Source organism: Thamnophis sirtalis, unplaced genomic scaffold (assembly GCF_051295495.1).
Source record: "Thamnophis sirtalis isolate CommonGarterSnake01/CBP01778 unplaced genomic scaffold, rThaSir2_p1.2 scaffold_13, whole genome shotgun sequence".
Classification (NCBI taxonomy): domain Eukaryota; kingdom Metazoa; phylum Chordata; class Lepidosauria; order Squamata; family Natricidae; genus Thamnophis; species Thamnophis sirtalis.
Genome location: NW_028261393.1, coordinates 3,269,774 through 3,286,579, shown reverse-complemented (window position 1 = coordinate 3,286,579; position 16,806 = coordinate 3,269,774). Strand labels below are relative to the sequence as shown.

The following is a 16,806-nucleotide window of genomic DNA, read 5'->3' as shown; positions in this document are numbered from 1 at the left end:
GCGTTGTGGACTAACTGAAGTCTTCGAACACTCTTCAAGGGCAGCCCCATGTAGAGTGTGTTACGGTAAGCCAGTCTTGAGGTCACGAGGGCGTGAGTGACTATCTGAAGGGCCTCCCAGTTTTAAGTTCTTTTAAAAGAACTTAAAAACAACAGGACGCACAAAGTTAAAAAGGAACACAACAAACACCCAATCGAAAGGGGGCTGGACCTCAATCAAGGGGTCAACAGCCCCAGGCCTGCCGGAAAAGCCAGGTTTTAATGGCTTTGCGAAAGGCCAAGAGAGTGGGGAGGGCCCGGATCTCTGGGGGCAGCTCATTCCATAGGGCCGGGGCGGCAACAGAGAAGGCCCTACTCCTAGGCGTCGCCAGCCAGCATTGTCCCACTGACGGCACCCGGAGAAGGCCCATACTGTGTGATCTTATTGGTCTGAGGGAGGTATGAAGACGGTCTCGCAGGTATCTGGGTCCTAGGCCATGTAGGGCTTTAAAGGTGATAACCAGCATCTTGAATCATGTTCGGAGACCAATGGGCAGCCAGTGCAGCTCGCGGAGGATAGGTGTGATGTGGGTGTACCTTGGCATACCCAGTATCGCTCGCGCGGCTGCATTCTGGACTAGTTGCAGTCTCCGAACACTTTTCAGGGGCAGCCCCAAGGAGTTGCGAAATGAATGGTTGTAAGACAAGGACCTACCTAATCAGTAGAATGTCCAATGCTTTTTACATGTGCTAAAAATGACTTCAGTGAGCTTTCACTCCAGATGTGTTGAACTAGGCAGAAGCAACAATGGTGTATAAAAGTAAACTTCAATTTATAACAATTTATTTAGGCAGTGTTTCTCAATCTTGGGGACTTGAAGTCCTATGGACTTCAACTCCCAGAATTCCCCAGCCAGCTATGCTGGCTGGGGGATTCTGGGAGTTGAGGTCCACAGGACTTCAAGTCCCCAAGGTTGAGAAACACTGTTTGAAGTTTCCCCAGCACTGGAAAAAAAGTGACTTATGACCATTTTTCACAGTTACGACCTTTGCAGCATCCCCATGGCCACATACTCAGAATTCAGAGGCTTGGCCACTGAATTCATACTTGTGACGGTCACCGTGTCCCCGGGGTCACGTGATTCCCCTTTTGCGACCTTCTGGCCAGCAACGTCAAAGGGGAAGCCGCCTTGACCTCACAGCCGCGTGTCCTCACGGAACAACTGCAGTGATTCACTTAACGACTTAACGGCATAAGAAATAGCATGAAACGAATCAAGGAGAGAAGCAACTTAGAACCGAGGAGAAACTTCCTTGGCAGTTAGAACAATCAGTGGAACAGAAGTTGCCTCCAAAAGTTGTAAATGCTCCAACACTGGAAGTCTTTAAGAAGATGTTGGATAGCCATTTGTCTGAAACGGTATAGGGTTTCCTGCCTAGGCAGGGGGTTGGACTAGAAGACCTCCAAGGTCCCTTCCAACTCTGCTATTGTATTCTATTGTATTCTATTCTCTATTTTATTTTATTTTATATTTTATTCTACATTCTATATTCTATTCTATTCTATTCTCTATTTTCTATTCTCTATTCCCTATTCCCTATTCCATATTCCATATTCTATATTCTATTCTATATTCTATATTCTATTCTATTTTATTATATATTCTACTCTATTCTATATTCTGTTCTATTCTATTCTCTATTCTCTATTCTCTATTCTCTATTCTCTATTCTCTATTCTCTATTCTCTATTCTCTATTCTCTATTCTCTATTCTCTATTCTATATTCTATTCTATTTTATTATATATTCTATTCTATTCTATATTCTGCTCTATTCTCTATTCTCTATTCTCTATTCTCTATTCTCTATTCTCTATTCTCTATTCTCTATTCTCTATTCTCTATTCTCTATTCTCTATTCTCTATTCTCTATTCTCTATTCTCTATTCTCTATTCTCTATTCTATTCTATTCTATTCTATATATTCTCTATTCTATTCTATTCTATTCTCCGTTATTTCAGTATTGCCAAAGGATCTGCCAAAGGCTGCATTTGGGCAAAACCGTGGAGAAAAGCCACGACAGCAGTGATTAATACCAAGGGAGAAGTGGAGCCTCCAGGTCCAGTAGCAGAATATCTGGGCAATTTCCCAGCTTCTCTTTGTGGGCTTGCAACATTGCCTGGCCAGAATGAAAAGACACCGATTGGACGGACTCAGGACACCCCATTTCAGTGATTCCCCAAGCCTTTTGTGCTTCATTCCCTTTGCCACAAAATGAAAAACCTCTCCGAGTTTCCTAGTTGGGCTTCCGTTTTAAATCGTCTCTCCGGGTGATAAATGGAATTCTTTTACTCATATATTCCATAAGAAGGAAACTGACCTTGGAGAGGCTGAGATTCAGATCTATTCTTTGGTCTGACAAAAGTCTGCATAAACACACACAAACACACACACGAACACACACACACACACACACAAAGGCTTCACTCCTGCCACAGTGATTTAACATTTCCAAATTCACTCTCCTCCTCCCCTCCCCCCCCCTTGAAAGTTTCCACCTCAAACAATACAGGAAGGAATCAAATTGTTGTTTGTGGAACCATCTAAATGCAAAAACTCGGAATGATAAATCACATTAATTAAACGAAGGAGGGAGGGGGGAAAGTAACCCCTCGGCTGAGCAGGGAGCGAGTAGTTTATCATTCTCTCTCCCCCCCCCCTTTACTTCTGTCTTAGAAATTCTTACCAATTGGGGAGGATGGATTAAGGGGCATCGACTGAATTTCGTTTTCCCTGGGAAGCAACCCCAGTCTATCGCATGGGAGGTTCAGAAGAGGGAAGGGGGGCAACAGCTCTCCCCCTCCCGATCTCCTGTGGTGTGAGGTAGACTGCCCCTGAAATGGGAAGCTCCATCAAGCCCTAATTGTGCTGCCCTTTCAATCTGTTGCCCAAAGTAGCTTATCCTCCTGTATGGGCTGCTAAAGCTTGACCAAAGGCATGCTGTATTTATCTATTGTCTGTCTGTCTGTCTCTCTGTCTGTCTGTCTTTCTTTCTCTCTGTGTGTGTCTATCTATCATACATCTATCTGCCTGCCTGCCTGCCTCTCTCTCTCTCTCTCTCTGTATCATCTATCTGCCTGTCTGCCTGTTTCTCTCTCACTATCTGTGTCTATCATCCATCTATCTGTCTGTCTCTCTCTCTCTTTCTGTCTGTCTGCCTGTCCCTCTCTATCTGTGTCTATCATCCATCCATCCATCCATCCATCCATCCATCCATCCATCCTCCATCTTTCTTTCTTTCTTTCTTTCTTTCTTTCTTTCTTTCTTTCTTTCGATCTGATCTATCTATTGATCTGATCTGATCTGATCTATCTATCTATCTATCTATCTATCATTTATCATTCATCTATCTATCTATCTATATCTATCTATCTGTCTGTCTGTCTGTCTGTCTGTCTGTCTATCTATCATCTATCATCTATCATCTATCTATCTATCTATCATCTATCTATCTATCTATCTATCTATCTATCTATCTATCTATCATCTATCTATCTATCTATCATCTATCTATCTATCTATCTATCTATCTATCTATCTATCTATCTATCTCTATCATCCATCTGCCTGCCTGCCTGCCTGCCTGCCTGCCTGCCTGCCTGCCTGCCTGCCTGCCTGCCTGCCTACCTACCTACCTACCTACCTACCTACCTACCTACCTACCTACCTACCTACCTATCTATCTATCTATTGATCTGTTAAATTTATTTGACACATATTCAGTTTGAGGCAACTCTGGGTGGAAAATGAATACTATATCCAGATGATACTACATCCAGATCCTCGTTCCTTCTGCAACGTTACTCCAGTTGTAAAAATTGGATCTTTGCAAGGATTTGGCCCTAGAGGCAGCTATGCTGGCTGGGGAATTCTGGGAGTTGAAGTCCACGCAACTTCAAGCTGCCAAGGTTGAGAAACACTGCTTCTAAATGGTCAATTAACGGGCGGGGCTGTATTTCCCCCACTAAGGATAAAACTGGCCCAGCTCTCACCATGGCCTTCTTAAGAAGGGGATCCTAAGCAAAAAAGATACTCAGGAGGAAGAAAGAGAGAAAAAAATCCATTTCTGAGCAAGGGGTAAATCTCTAAATCTTTGGGGTAGTGGATTCTTGGATCTTCCTCCAACCCGAAAAGAAGTCAGATCCCCCACTAACAAAATATCTTAGCAACAAGGTGAGAAAAATCCTTCCGATTTCCCAGCCTCAGTAGAAGGATCTTCAATTAGTTAAGCGACCTAAATTGGAAGAATCTCCCGAAAGTTAAGGCTAAAAAAAGATCCCAGGGGAAAGGAGATCCAGTAGAAGTGGATCCCCCCCCCCAACCGAAAGAAGAGGATCGGAGGTCGAGGAGAGCAATTCGGCCAAGCTAAAAACCAAGGATCTGGCGTTTGGGAAGACGAGTTTAAAAGCAGGAATGGATCTGCTGCTTTTCCGACGGAAGTGTGTGGATCGAGTCGGTTGCGGAAGGCAAAACACGAGCCGTCCTGGTTCCTGGGCGAATAAGGCGGGCGGCCAGATCTCTCTCGGAGAGACAGAGAGGAGAGACCAGGAGGGAAATCCGCCTTCTGGATCCAGTAGTCCAGCTGAATCGAACCTGTACTTGGACTTCATTTGGCCAAGCTGAGCTATTCGGTCTTTCTTGACTCCTTGAGACCAGACACGATTTTTTGGGGGGAAGGGGATTCTTCATAAAGATCCCCCTCCCCAGCCCTGGGCGCCTTCCACTTCCTGGACACCCGTGTTTTAAGGCCGCTTCGCGGGAAGAGGGGTTCCGACGTACGTCGCGAGTTAGCAGGTCGCCGTCATCTGTTTTTTTTCGGGAGGGGGAAGGAAGCTCTGGTCCGGACGGCCCAAAAGGGGGAGGGAAGGAGGGGAGAAGAGACCCCCTTCGCGCGGCCAAGAGGATACCCCCACCCCGTCACCGCCAGCCAAACTCACCCGTAAATTTCGTCCTTCTCCCTCTTCAAGGCGTCGTTGGAGCCCAGTCCCGGAGGCATCCCCGGCCGGTGGTTAACCCCCGCCGATCCATAGGGGCCTCCCTGGTTCAAAGCGTGGTGTTGCAGACCCCTGCCCGAGTGGGGGTCTCCGAAGGCCGGCAGAGAGACCCCTCCGTCCATTCCGGCGTAATGTACCAAGTCATCGTACTGTGTGGCAGATGTAAATAGGGGGGGGGGGTAAGAGAGAGAAAGAAAGAAAAGAAAAAGAAGGGGAAAAAAAGAAAGTTTCAGACTCCCGATTTAAGCAGAGCAGCCCCCTTTTCCTGGCCCACCCACCCCCATCATCCCCCGCCCTACAACGAGGAAATTGCTGGCCCCGATCCAGGCTGACCTAACTAAGACATTTTCGCTCAAACAGAAATTGGTGGTGGGGCTTTCAAAGCAGGCATCTCCGTAGGGTTGTTGTTCCCAAGATGGGGTGAATTATTTGGGGAGAGGGGGGGGCAGAAGGGGGCAGAGGCGAGAGGAATGGCGCCAAACCAGTCCTTATTCCTCCAAGGTGCTTTTTCCAAAGGCAAATTCCAAAGAGAAAATGTGTTTTCTTTTCCCCTGGAGAAGGAGGAAGAAGAAGGAGGAGGAGGAGGAGGAGGAGGAGGAGGAAGAAGAAGAAGAAGAAGAAGAAGAAGAAGAAGAAGAAGAAGAAGAAGAAGAAGAAGAAGAAGAAGAAGAAGAAGAAGAAGAAGAAGTACTACTAGTAGTAGTAGTTTCGCTTCTCATCCAAGAAGCTTCATCACGAGTAGCGAAGCGTTTCCCATATATATATATATATTCCTTGGCATTCCTTGGGAAACGCTTCGCTACTCGTGATGAAGCTTCTTGGATGAGAAGCGAAACTACTACTACTACTATATACTATATATTTATTTATGTGTGTTGTATTTGTGCTGATAAATAAATAAAGGGAGACTAGTATAGATCTATTTCAAGCTATTTAGCTCTCATCAGCTAGCCATACCCTTACTGGGATTCGAACCTGGGCTGTATTACATATTAAGCAGATGTGTTAACCACTAAGCCACAAGGTTCTCCTCCTTTATCAGCCTTTATTATATATGTATTATGTATGTATGTATGTATGTATGTATGTATGTATGTATGTATGTATGTATGTATATTAGATTTTTTTACAACCCCTGGTAAGCCCCAATTATGGGAGGAAGCTAAGGTTCAAATCCCAGTAAGGGTATGGCTAGCTGATGAGAGCTAAATAGCTTGAAATAGATCTATGCTAGTCTCCCTTTATTTATTTATCAGCACAAATTAAAAAAAAACACCACAAATATATATATATTAGATTTTTATATATATATAGTCCAGTTGCATTTGGAAAAAGCACCTTTGAGGCAACCAACGCTGACCTGGATGGCTGAGAATCCGCATGGGCATTCAAGTCCTTCCCTCAAAACACACACACAACACACAACACACAACACACACACACCCCACAGGCCAAAAACCTGTCCCCTTTCCCCCTAAACCCGGCCTCGCATCCTTCATATTCCCGTCTCCCCACCCGTCCCGAATACCCCTTAAAACGCGGCTGGTGGTGGGTTGTGTTTGCGCGTGTGAATTCAGGTAGCCGGTTCACTCTTGAAAGAACAAACCCACAAACAAACCCCAAACTTCCGCCCCCCCACCCCCACCCCCCGGTTTTTGATCAGGGTTATTGCCCACCTTCTGCACCTTTCGCCACTTAAGTCAATTTCACGCGGCGGCTGGTCAATTTCACGAGACGGGTGTGGGGGGGAGGGCTGGTTGAGTTCAAGCACCACTTCAGGCCTCTCTCATCCCCCCCCACCCTCCCACCTTTGCGCCTTCGATTTTGGGGACCGAAGCAAGGACTCCCCAAAACACACACACACACACACACACACACACACACACACACGTACGCAATTGAGAGAGAGATGCTTTAAAAAAAAACTATCTCAACTCCAAACTCAACGAGACAATCTGTTTGCACCACGCAGATCTGGCTGGGAAAATCCAGGCCGTTCAGTTTGCAGTTTTTCAACTGAAACCCTCCACTTCACCCAACTCACAAATGTGGCACATACACACACACGCACACACAAAACCTCGCTTTCACTAAATGCACATCTCCACACCCAAAAAAAGAGCATTATTCTCATGAATTACGTCTCCCAGGTTGGCTCCTAGAACGGAAGCCAGTAGCGCCTGGGTGGGTGTTTGAAAAACTTTCTTTCTTTCTTTCTTTCTTTCTTTCTTTCTTTCTTTCTTTCTTTCTTTCTTTCTTTCTTTCTTTCTTTCTTTCTTTCTTTCTCTTTCTTTCTCTCCCTTTCCTTCCTTCCTTTTCTTCCTTCCTTTTCTCCCTTTCCTTCCTTCCTTTTTTTAAAAAATAGACACTTCTTTTTCCGTGAAAGAAACACAACTTTTGAGACAGAATTCAGGATCTCCACTCCTGCTTACATCTTATTCTTTGTATATTTATTTATTAATGGGATTTTGTCACAGAAAATGTACCCTCTATGTTTCCGCCTCTCTGCAATTGGGCATTGAAAAAGAAGAATAAAAACCAACCCTGATCTTTTTCATGTTCAATTTTTCCCAATTTTTTTTCAGTCTGTCCTAGCCCACTTTTTTGCTAGTTGCTGTCCCCAAATGAAATCAACATGTACTAATTTTCCTCCCTCCCTTGCTCTCTCCCTTCCTTTTCTGTCTTCACACAATTCACACAACCCCTTTATGGTGCTGAGTCTTCCTTCCTTCCTTCCTTCCTTCCTTCCTTCCTTCCTTCCTTCCTTCCTCCTTCTTTTTCTTTCTTTCGTTCTTTCTTTTCCTTTCTTTTCCTTTCTTTTCCTTTCTCTTTCTCCCCCTCCCTATTTTTTCTTTCTTTTTTTCTTTCTTTCTTTTTTTCTTTCTTCCTTCTTTCTTTCCTTTCTTTCTTCTTTCTCTTTCTTTCTTCTTTCTCTCCTTTCTTTCTTTCTTTCTAGAAGGTCACCGTCTTTATAAATGGCTTTAAATCCTGCATTGCACTTTAAACTTTACAATTCTTTTTTTAAAGAAAAAAGCAAAACGGAGCAAAACTTCCCCTCCCTTGGTGGTGGTGGTGGTGGGGTGGGGAGAAGTGCGGGATTTTTCCAGCCTGCCAAACAGCTATTCTTATTTAAATCATCTCTTGCAGCTCAGCTATGAGCCAAGAGGAGCCGATCCGTTTAACCTTTCCCTCCCTCTCTTTTCTTCCCTTTCACTCAGTCCTGCAAAGACTCCACTGACTTTTCAGAATACACTTAAAAAAAAGAAAATACTCGGAGGGGAAGCGTTTTGGAAGCCTGAATACACACGTACACAGGCGAACAAACGTTATATGTTCACAAAAAGACATTAAAGGGAAATCATAATTCAGACCGTGCTTTGGAAAGTATTGATCCTACTGATTTTGGGATTAATAAGTTGTAACTGACTTGGATGTTTCCCTGCTTTCCTTTTTAAAAAAAACCAGAAACAATTGATTTCTAGACCTTGGAAAGTTAGACGGAAAAGAACTGGATATAATAATAAGTATTGTTACAGACAGTTTTGGAGAGAGAAGGAAAGAAAGAGAGAAGGGAGAAAGAAAGAAGGAAGAAACAGAGAGATAAAGGAAGGAAGGAAGGAAGAGACGGAAGGAAAGAAAGAGGTAGGAGAAAGAGAAGGAAGAAAAAAGAAAGAAAGAGAAGGAAGAGAAGGAAGAAAGGAAGAAAGGAAACAGATAGGAGAAAGGGAAGGAAGGAAGAAATGAAGGAAGGAAGTAGGAGAAAGAGAAGGAAGTAAGAAATTTGAATTTAATAATTTTGAATTTAATAACATTTATATGCATTTATATTTTAGACAGAAAAAGAAAGAAAGAGAAGGAAGGAAGGAAGAAAGGAAGTAGGAGAAAGAGAAGGAAGGAAGGAAGAAAAAGAAAGATAAGAGAAAGAAAAAACAAGCAAGGAAGGAAGGAAAGAAGGAAGGAAGAAAGAAAGAAAGAAGGAAGGAAGAAAGGAAGTAGGAGAAAGAGAAGGAAGGAAGGAAGAAAAAGAAAGATAAGAGAAAGAAAAAACAAGCAAGGAAGGAAGGAAAGAAGGAAGGAAGGAAGAAAGAAAGAAAGAAAGAAAGAAAGAAAGAAAGAAAGAAAGAAAGAAAATGTAAGCTACATTTTGTTTGAATGAAACAGTCGATTTAATACCAAGGAAATAATAACACCCTTAATACTTAGCAGAAAATACCGGGTCCCCCCCCCTTCTGATGTCTGGAATTATACCTGCCCCCCAAATACAACTCCACACCTAAATCTAAATTATGAATCTAGTTGAGATTCCAGACCTGGGGATATCAGCATCCCACCCTCTCCTCCAATTCGAAAGAAACGGTGGCGGGAGAGATTTAGGCTCCCAGGGAAAAGACCCGAATTTCTTACAAGCCCAAACTGCAGAGCCATTAACTCCTGACTCTTTCCTGCTGCTCCCCGGAGGGGGGTCAGGAGGGGGAGCGGGTGGGAAAGGACCGCAAAAACTTTCCAAAGGCGCCCCAAAGGCTTCCCCAACCTCTCCCCGCCGAACGAAGCTTTCAAATGAGCAGCCGGACTTCAAAGGGGCCGGGGGGGGGGGCGCAGAGAAAGTCAAGCTCTCCTCCTCCTCCTCCTCCTTGGCTTTTTCAATTCTTCTGCGTTTCTCTTCTTGGGCAGAGTTTGCTATGGAGACCAACCCCAGCGCGGCAGTCAGTCGGTGTTTGGGGTTTTTGGAGGGGTTTTCTTTCTTCTCTTCCCTCCCCCACCCCCAACCTCCCCCCTCCCCACAACGCTTTTTGCGGGGGGGGGGAAAGTTCTCGACTCACAAAGTTAAATGCAGAGGGAAGAGAAGTTGGGGCCTCGAGTTTGCTCGGGAAGGGACAAGGGCTGCGTTCATTTGAAAGAGAGAAATGACTTTTTAAAAGGAAAAAAGTCTCTGTCTGTCTCTCCCTCTCCCTCCCTCCCTCCCTCCATGTATGTATGTATGTATGTATGTATGTATGTATGTATGTATGTATGTATGTATGTATGTATGTATTTCTCTGTCTGTGCATCTGTCTCTCTGTATATCTATCATCTATCTACCTATGTATCTAGCTAGCTAGCTATCACCTACGGTATCTATTTATCCTCTATTTACCTATCCTTCTCTCCCTCCCTCCCTCTCTCTGTATCTATCTATATCTCTTTATCTTTCTGTCTGTTCGTCTTTCTATACATGTATATCTATCTGTATCCCACTCTCTTTCTCTCACTCTTTATCTACCTATCCTTTTCTTTCTTTCTCTCTTTCTCTCTCTCTATCCCTATCCCTCCCTCCCTCCCTCCATCCTCTCTATCTTTTTCTCTCTCTCTACATATCCTTCTCTCTCTCTTTCTATCTATCCCTATCTATCCATCCATTTATTCATCCTCTCTTTATTTATCTTTTTCTCTCTCTACATATCCTTCTCTCTCTCTCTCTCTCTCTATCTGTATCATCTATCTATCTATCTATCTATCTATCTATCTATCTATCTATCTATCTATCTATCTATCTATCTATCTATCTATCCCTATCCCTCCCTCCATCCCTCCATCCATCCTCTATCTTTTTCTCTCTCTCTACATATCCTTCTCTCTCTCTTTCTATCTATCCCTATCTATCCATCCATTCATTCATCCTCTCTTTATTTATCTTTTTCTCTCTCTACATATCCTTCTCTCTCTCTCTCTCTCTCTCTCTCTCCATCTATCTATCTATCTCTATCATCTATCTATCTATCTATCTATCTATCTATCTATCTATCTATCTGTCTATCTCTCTATCTCTCTATCTCTCTATCTCTCTATCGTCTATCTATCTATCTATCTATCTATCTATCTATCTATCTATCTATCATCTATCATCTATCATCTATCATCTTCTAGCTATCCCTCCTCTTTCTCCCTTCCTTCCACCACCACAGTCCCAAATCTCTTCCGAGACTTCCCAGCTCACCAACCAGGGTGTCCCAACAAACGAACCAGCACAACAGTTGAGGAAGTAAGAAGTTGCGGGCGGAAAACTACAACAAAACACCAGCGATTTACACAAACGGAGCGCGAATCTCAGAGAAAGCCATTGAAGCGCATCTGAAGTTTTCCAAGATCCTAGCTAACCTTTCACACACACACACACACAAAAAAACACACACACACACACACCACTCTCTATCCCTACAAAAAAAAACCCTCCAATCCGGAAGATCTAACTTTAAAATTATAGTCCGACCTTTCACTCGGGGCCTGTTTATTACATTATTATTATTTTAAATATTCCTTTAACCAAAAAAAAAGCCCCCAGTCTTCTGAAAAGTCGGGGAAGCGGCTGGGAGGCTCCCGACTTACCCTTTGGGCCATGAGACGCTCCCGAGTTTTTTCTCCAGGGTTCCTCGTCCTCCTGGCGTCTCCCCCCCGGAGAAGCGGGGTTCGGGGGGAGCCAGGGAAGGCGTCACTTCTCTCCCCAAAACCGAAGCTTCATCTCGACCCTTTGCTGCCGCCCCATCAAATCCAAAGCCGCCGGGAACGCAGAAGAGTTGGAAGCCGGAAAGTCTTTGGCCAAGAGTTTTTTGCGTTGGGAGCGAGTCTCCCCCTCTCCACCCCGCAGAGAAGGGAGCGATCTAACGGATCGCTCTACTAAAGAAAGCAGAATTAAAAAGCCGAAGGAAACCGCGCCATCCTCTTTCCGAAGTCCTTTTCGGGTTGTGGGGTTTATTGTTCACCCACCCGCTTTAAGTGCGTTTAAGGAAATCTTGGCTTGGTCCGAGGTCTGCGTGGAAGCGGGGAGCAGCCGGGGCAAAGGGCAGAGGATCGAGGGGCCGAGGTGGGGAGAGATCCCCCCGCTTTCTCCCAAGTAGATCTGGGCTTCTGCCGTTTGCCGCCGCGGCTGCCCATCCAGGACTGAGAAATGTCAGCCTCCAATGATTGATGAGCCTCGTCCTCTGGGTGGGTTCTGCGTGTGTCTACACACTCACGCGCCCCCACACACAAACACACACACACACACACACGGGTGGTAATTGGAAAAGGGGAGGGGGGGGGTTAAGGAAAACAGCCCCCTCCCCCCAAAAAAAGAGAGAGGCGAAAAAAGGCGCTTTTCCACGCTCCTTTCTAATCTTCCCGCCCTTCTCTTCGCGTTCTCGGCTTCAAAAGATGGACCTCAACTCCCAACCGGGCGCCCTCCCCCTCTCCATCCCCTCCCCTCCTCCTCCTCCCCCCCTCCCCACCCCCGCCCGGCGCGTCGCTCTTTCTCCCTTTCCCTTTTTCAACGCGCCTCCGGTCCTATCCGGGCAAAAGATGTAAAGGCGGAGAAATGGGGAGGGAGCGGCGGGAGTGTTGATAGAGAGAGGAAGCTAGAGAAGGTGCCGAAGGAAGGAAGGAAGGAAGGAAGGAAGGAGAGAAGGGGAGAAGGAAATGAAATGAAGGAAGGAAGGGAAGAAGGAACGAAGGAACGAAGGGGAGAAGGAAGGAAGGAAATGAACGAAGGAAGGGGAGAAAGAAGGAAGGAAGGAGAGAAGGGGAGAAGGAAGGAAAGGAAGGAAGGAAAGGAAAGAAGGAAGGTAGGTCTGGGGTTTAGGGGTGGCTCAGAGGTTCCCTAAAGCCCCCTCCCTCTATCCAACCTCACCACCGAGAATTCAGCGCTCAGTCGCCCCCTGAAATCAGCAGAGCGGGGGGGGGAGAGGTGGGCAGAGAAAGAAAGAGAAACACACACACACACACACACACACACAAGCCGGGGGTTGCCACTTCCCTCCCCCCCAGCACTCCTCCCCTTAAAGCAGCAGTGGATCTATTTGGGGCGGGAGGGGGATGAATTGGGGGGGGTCAAAGAAAGAGAAGGAAATGGACGAGCAAGTTGCCCCCCTCAATCCTCCCCGCGACTTGAGACTTTGGCTTTGGGGGGGGGGCTGGTAGGAGGAAGATGTGGGGGAGGATCAAAGGGGCGGCTTGCCTTCCTCTCCCCCCCCCCTCCAAGGCCGCCGCCGCTGCTTGCTCTTCTTCTCCCTCCCCTCGACGCCCCCCACCCACCCCAGCCCCCCCCTCGCCCCTCCCGCGTCGCCTGGCTGGAAGGAGGAGGCCGGCGGAGAAAGATGCGCGTTTTCTCTCCCCGCAGCTCCGAAGACATCCGGAAGTCGAAGGGCCTTTCGCTTTTAACTCGTTCTCTTCCCGGCTCTCGGCTCCGTCGGGAAGCGGCCCAGACCCCCCCCCCTGGCTCGGGTCTGCCGCCAGGAGAAGGGGCGGCCTCGGATGAACACCCCCCAGGGCCCCCCTCCGTCCCTCCCTTCTCCTCTTCTCCATCCAGGCACCTGTTTGGGATGGGAGGTTAGGACCGGCCCAGAGGCGTCCCTTCCCCAACACGCTCAAGGCACCTGGTGGAGTTCCCGAGCTGGGTCACGAAACGTCTGCCAGAAAATCCCCAAGCTCAGGCGAAGGAACCCCCCCCCCAGCCTTCTTCTCCTCTTCTTCCTCCTCCTCCTCTTCTTTTTCTCCTTCATTCCACAACCCACACTCTCTTCTACCGCTGATGGTGTTCCCTAGTTGGGTCATGAAATGCCTGTAAGAAAACAATCAAGCTCCAAGGTCCTCCTCCTCCTCCTCCTCCTCCTCCTCCTCCTCCTCCTCCTCCTCCTCCCTCCTCCTCGTCCTCCTCCCCACAAACCCCACTCCTTCTAGCACTGATGATGTTACCTAGCTGGGTAAGGAAATGTCTGCAAGAAAACAGCCAGGCTCCCAGGATCCTATAGTCTTCTCCTTCTCCTTCTCCTTCTCCTTCTCCTTCTCCTTCTCCTTCTTCTTCTCCTTCTCCTCCTTCTCCTTCTCCTTCTCCTCCTTCTCCTTCTCCTTCTCCTTCTCCTTCTCCTTCTTCTTCTTCTTCCTCCTCCTCCTCCTCCTCCTCCTCCTCCTCCCTGCAAACCTCACTGCCTTCTAGCACGGATGCTGTTACCCAGCTGGGTAAGGAAATGTCTGCAAGAAAACAGCCAGGCTTCCAGGATCCTATAGTCGTAGTCCTTCTCCTTCTCCTTCTCCTTCTTCCTCCTCCTCCTCCTCCTCCCATAAACCCCACACCCTTCTAGCACTGGTGATGTCCCCAAGCTTCGTGAGCCCCAAGGCTGAACCATATTTCAATCCTCAGCTACCAATATCCTCTTCTATCAAGGCTCAAGGTAGCTTAAGGCAGTGTTTCTCAACCTTGGCCACTTGAAGATGTCCGGACTTCAACTCCCAGAATTCCCCAGCCAGCGAATGCTGGCTGGGGAATTCTGGGAGTTGAAGTCCGGACATCTTCAAGTGGCCAAGGTTGAGAAACACTGCCTTAAGGGAAGGAGGAAGAGAGAGATGGGGACATCTCAACAGACCTTGAGGGGGGGGGCACATCTTCCTTTGAGGCTTCTACCTCTGGGGTCCCAGAGCTACAGGAATCACACTGGTTGAGAAAAATAAGGTCACAATCATAGACATCCGCAATACCAGGGGATAGCAGAGTCGACAAGAACGAATATGAAAAAAATCGCAAGATACCAGGACTTAAAACTCGAAATTCAACGACTATGGCACAAACCAGCAGTGGTAATTCCAGTGGTAATTGGCACACTGGGTGCTATTCCAAAAGCACCGGGATTACATTTAAAACAGTTAAAAATTGACAAAATCCCCATCAGTCAAATGCAAAAAGCCGCACTGCTTGGATCTGCACGCATATTACGGAAATACGTTACGACGTCCTAGGCCCCCGGGTGGAGCCCGACTAGTAACCAATGCCAAATCCAGCGAAACAACTGGCCACTGTGATACAATTGCATAATATATTTTTTAAAGGGTATTCTTTATAACTTTGCTTTGCCAAGAAAAAAATCAAGAGCCAGGCCAAGAGAATGATGGATTCAGTTAAAGACATCCAAAGGAGACCTCTCTGAAATAAAGGACTGTATTTTACAAGCAGTTCTTGACTTGTTTAGTGACCATTCGAAGTTACGACACCTCTGATGATTTTTCACATTTACGATTGTTGTAGTGGTCCCACCGTCTAAATTCAGAGGCTTGGCAACTAGCGTGTATTTATGAGGGCTGAAGTGTCACGGGGTCATGGGGTCAGATAAGTCGTCAGTTAAGCAAAGCCAATGGGGAATTAACAACTGCAGTGATTCACTTAACAACTGTGGCAAGAAAGGTAATAAAATGGGGCTAAAACTCACTTAGCAACTGACTTGCTCAGCAGTGGAAATGCTAGGCTTAATTGTGGTCAAGGATTATCTGTACTTAAAATTGTGCGTACCAATCCAGCCTTAGGAGATTTCCAATTCTGGAAGTTTTTTCTTTTTTTTTTCTTCTTCACTTAAGCCCCTGATTCATTCATTTGTTCTTTCTTTCTTTTCTTCTTTCTTTCTGCCTGTCTTTCTTTTCTTATTTCCTTCCTTCTTTCTTTCTTTTTTCTCTCTTTTTCTCTTTCCTTTTCATCTTTCTTTCCTTCTTTATTTCTGCCTGTCTTTCTTTTCTTCTTTCTTCCTTCTTTCTTACTTTCTCTCTCTCTCTTTCCTTTTCCTTTCTTTTCTTTCTTTCTCTTTCTTTTTTCTTCTTTCTTTCTTTATTCTTCCTTTCATTCTTTCTTTCTATCTTTATCACTCCCTCCTTCCCTCCCTTCCTTTCTTCCTCTCTCTCTCTTTGTCTCTCTTTCACTTTCTTTCTTTCTCTTTCTTTTTTCTTTCTCTTTCTTTCATCTTTCTTTCTCTCTCTCTCTCTCTCTCTCTCTCTCTCTCTTCCTTCCTTCCTTCCTTCCTTCTATTTTGGGTTCACATTTTAGCATGAGGAAAACAGTATTTTTCTGTACCTGCTCAGCCAAATGAGGTTTTTCCATAATAGATTTTAGGATGTTAAGATCAAGAGAATTTGGGGGGCTCTGAGCCCAAACGAAGCCCCAGGCCTTGTGCCCCCTCTCTGCCAAGGAGGAGGGCAATTTCAGCCAACCCATTGCCAGTTTTCCGTCTGCCAAGGGCTCCCAATCCTTCCTATTCCTTAGCGGTTGGGACTGCCTGAGCTGCTAAGAAACCCCAGGAAGCTCTGGCTAACAAAACCATGGGGGTGGGATCTTCTCAGCTCTTTCCCCTCCCCTCCCTCTTCAGTTTTTAATTGGCACTTTATTACACAAGGCTTCATTAAGGCAAAAGAGCCACTAAAGGTAATCTGTTGCTAATTGCTCAATTATCTTCCCTAAGAGGAAGCTTAAGGAAAAAACACTGGGAGGAATTTTTGCAAACTTTGTTGCCAAAATACTATTACTCGCTGAAGGGAAAGGAATCAGAGTTAAATGCCAGTATTCTATCTATCTATCTATCTATCTATCTATCTATCTATCTATCTATCTATCTATCTATCTATCTATCTATCTATCTATCTATCTATCATTATCTATCTATCATTCTCTATTAAATTATCTATTTCTTATTATCTATTTATTCTTTCTCTGTCTTTCCATCCATCCATCCATCCATCCATCCATCCATCCATCCATAATATCTGTCTGTCTGTCTGTCTGTCATCTACTTAATTTATTTGCTGAACTGTTTATTTATTTGGGGTATTTATTAATTGAGAATGGACTTAAAAATCTCGGTGGGAAGATGGATGTGCATGGAAATTGTGGGGTTTTCCTATTGTTGTTGTTTTCGGTGATGGTGGTTTTAAGGCTTTAATTTTAATGTTGGCTACCTGGAGGCCCAGCCTGGGCCTCCACGGAGCCCTGAAATCCTTCTGCCGGGGGGA

At 45.7% G+C, this 16,806-nt stretch overlaps 1 protein-coding gene across 1 annotated transcript in view; it reads right to left on the bottom strand.

Moving 5' to 3' along the window:
• MEIS3 (Meis homeobox 3) overlaps positions 1–12,151 on the bottom strand; it is a 49,435-nt gene extending 37,284 nt beyond the window's left edge. Inside the window, 2 exon segments of the mRNA XM_087727260.1 lie at positions 4,978–5,183; positions 11,398–12,151. Of these exon segments, the coding sequence (XP_087583386.1) occupies positions 4,978–5,183; positions 11,398–11,409 (218 nt within the window). The 5' untranslated portion in view covers positions 11,410–12,151.
• Positions 12,152–16,806: the final 4,655 nt, after the last annotated feature.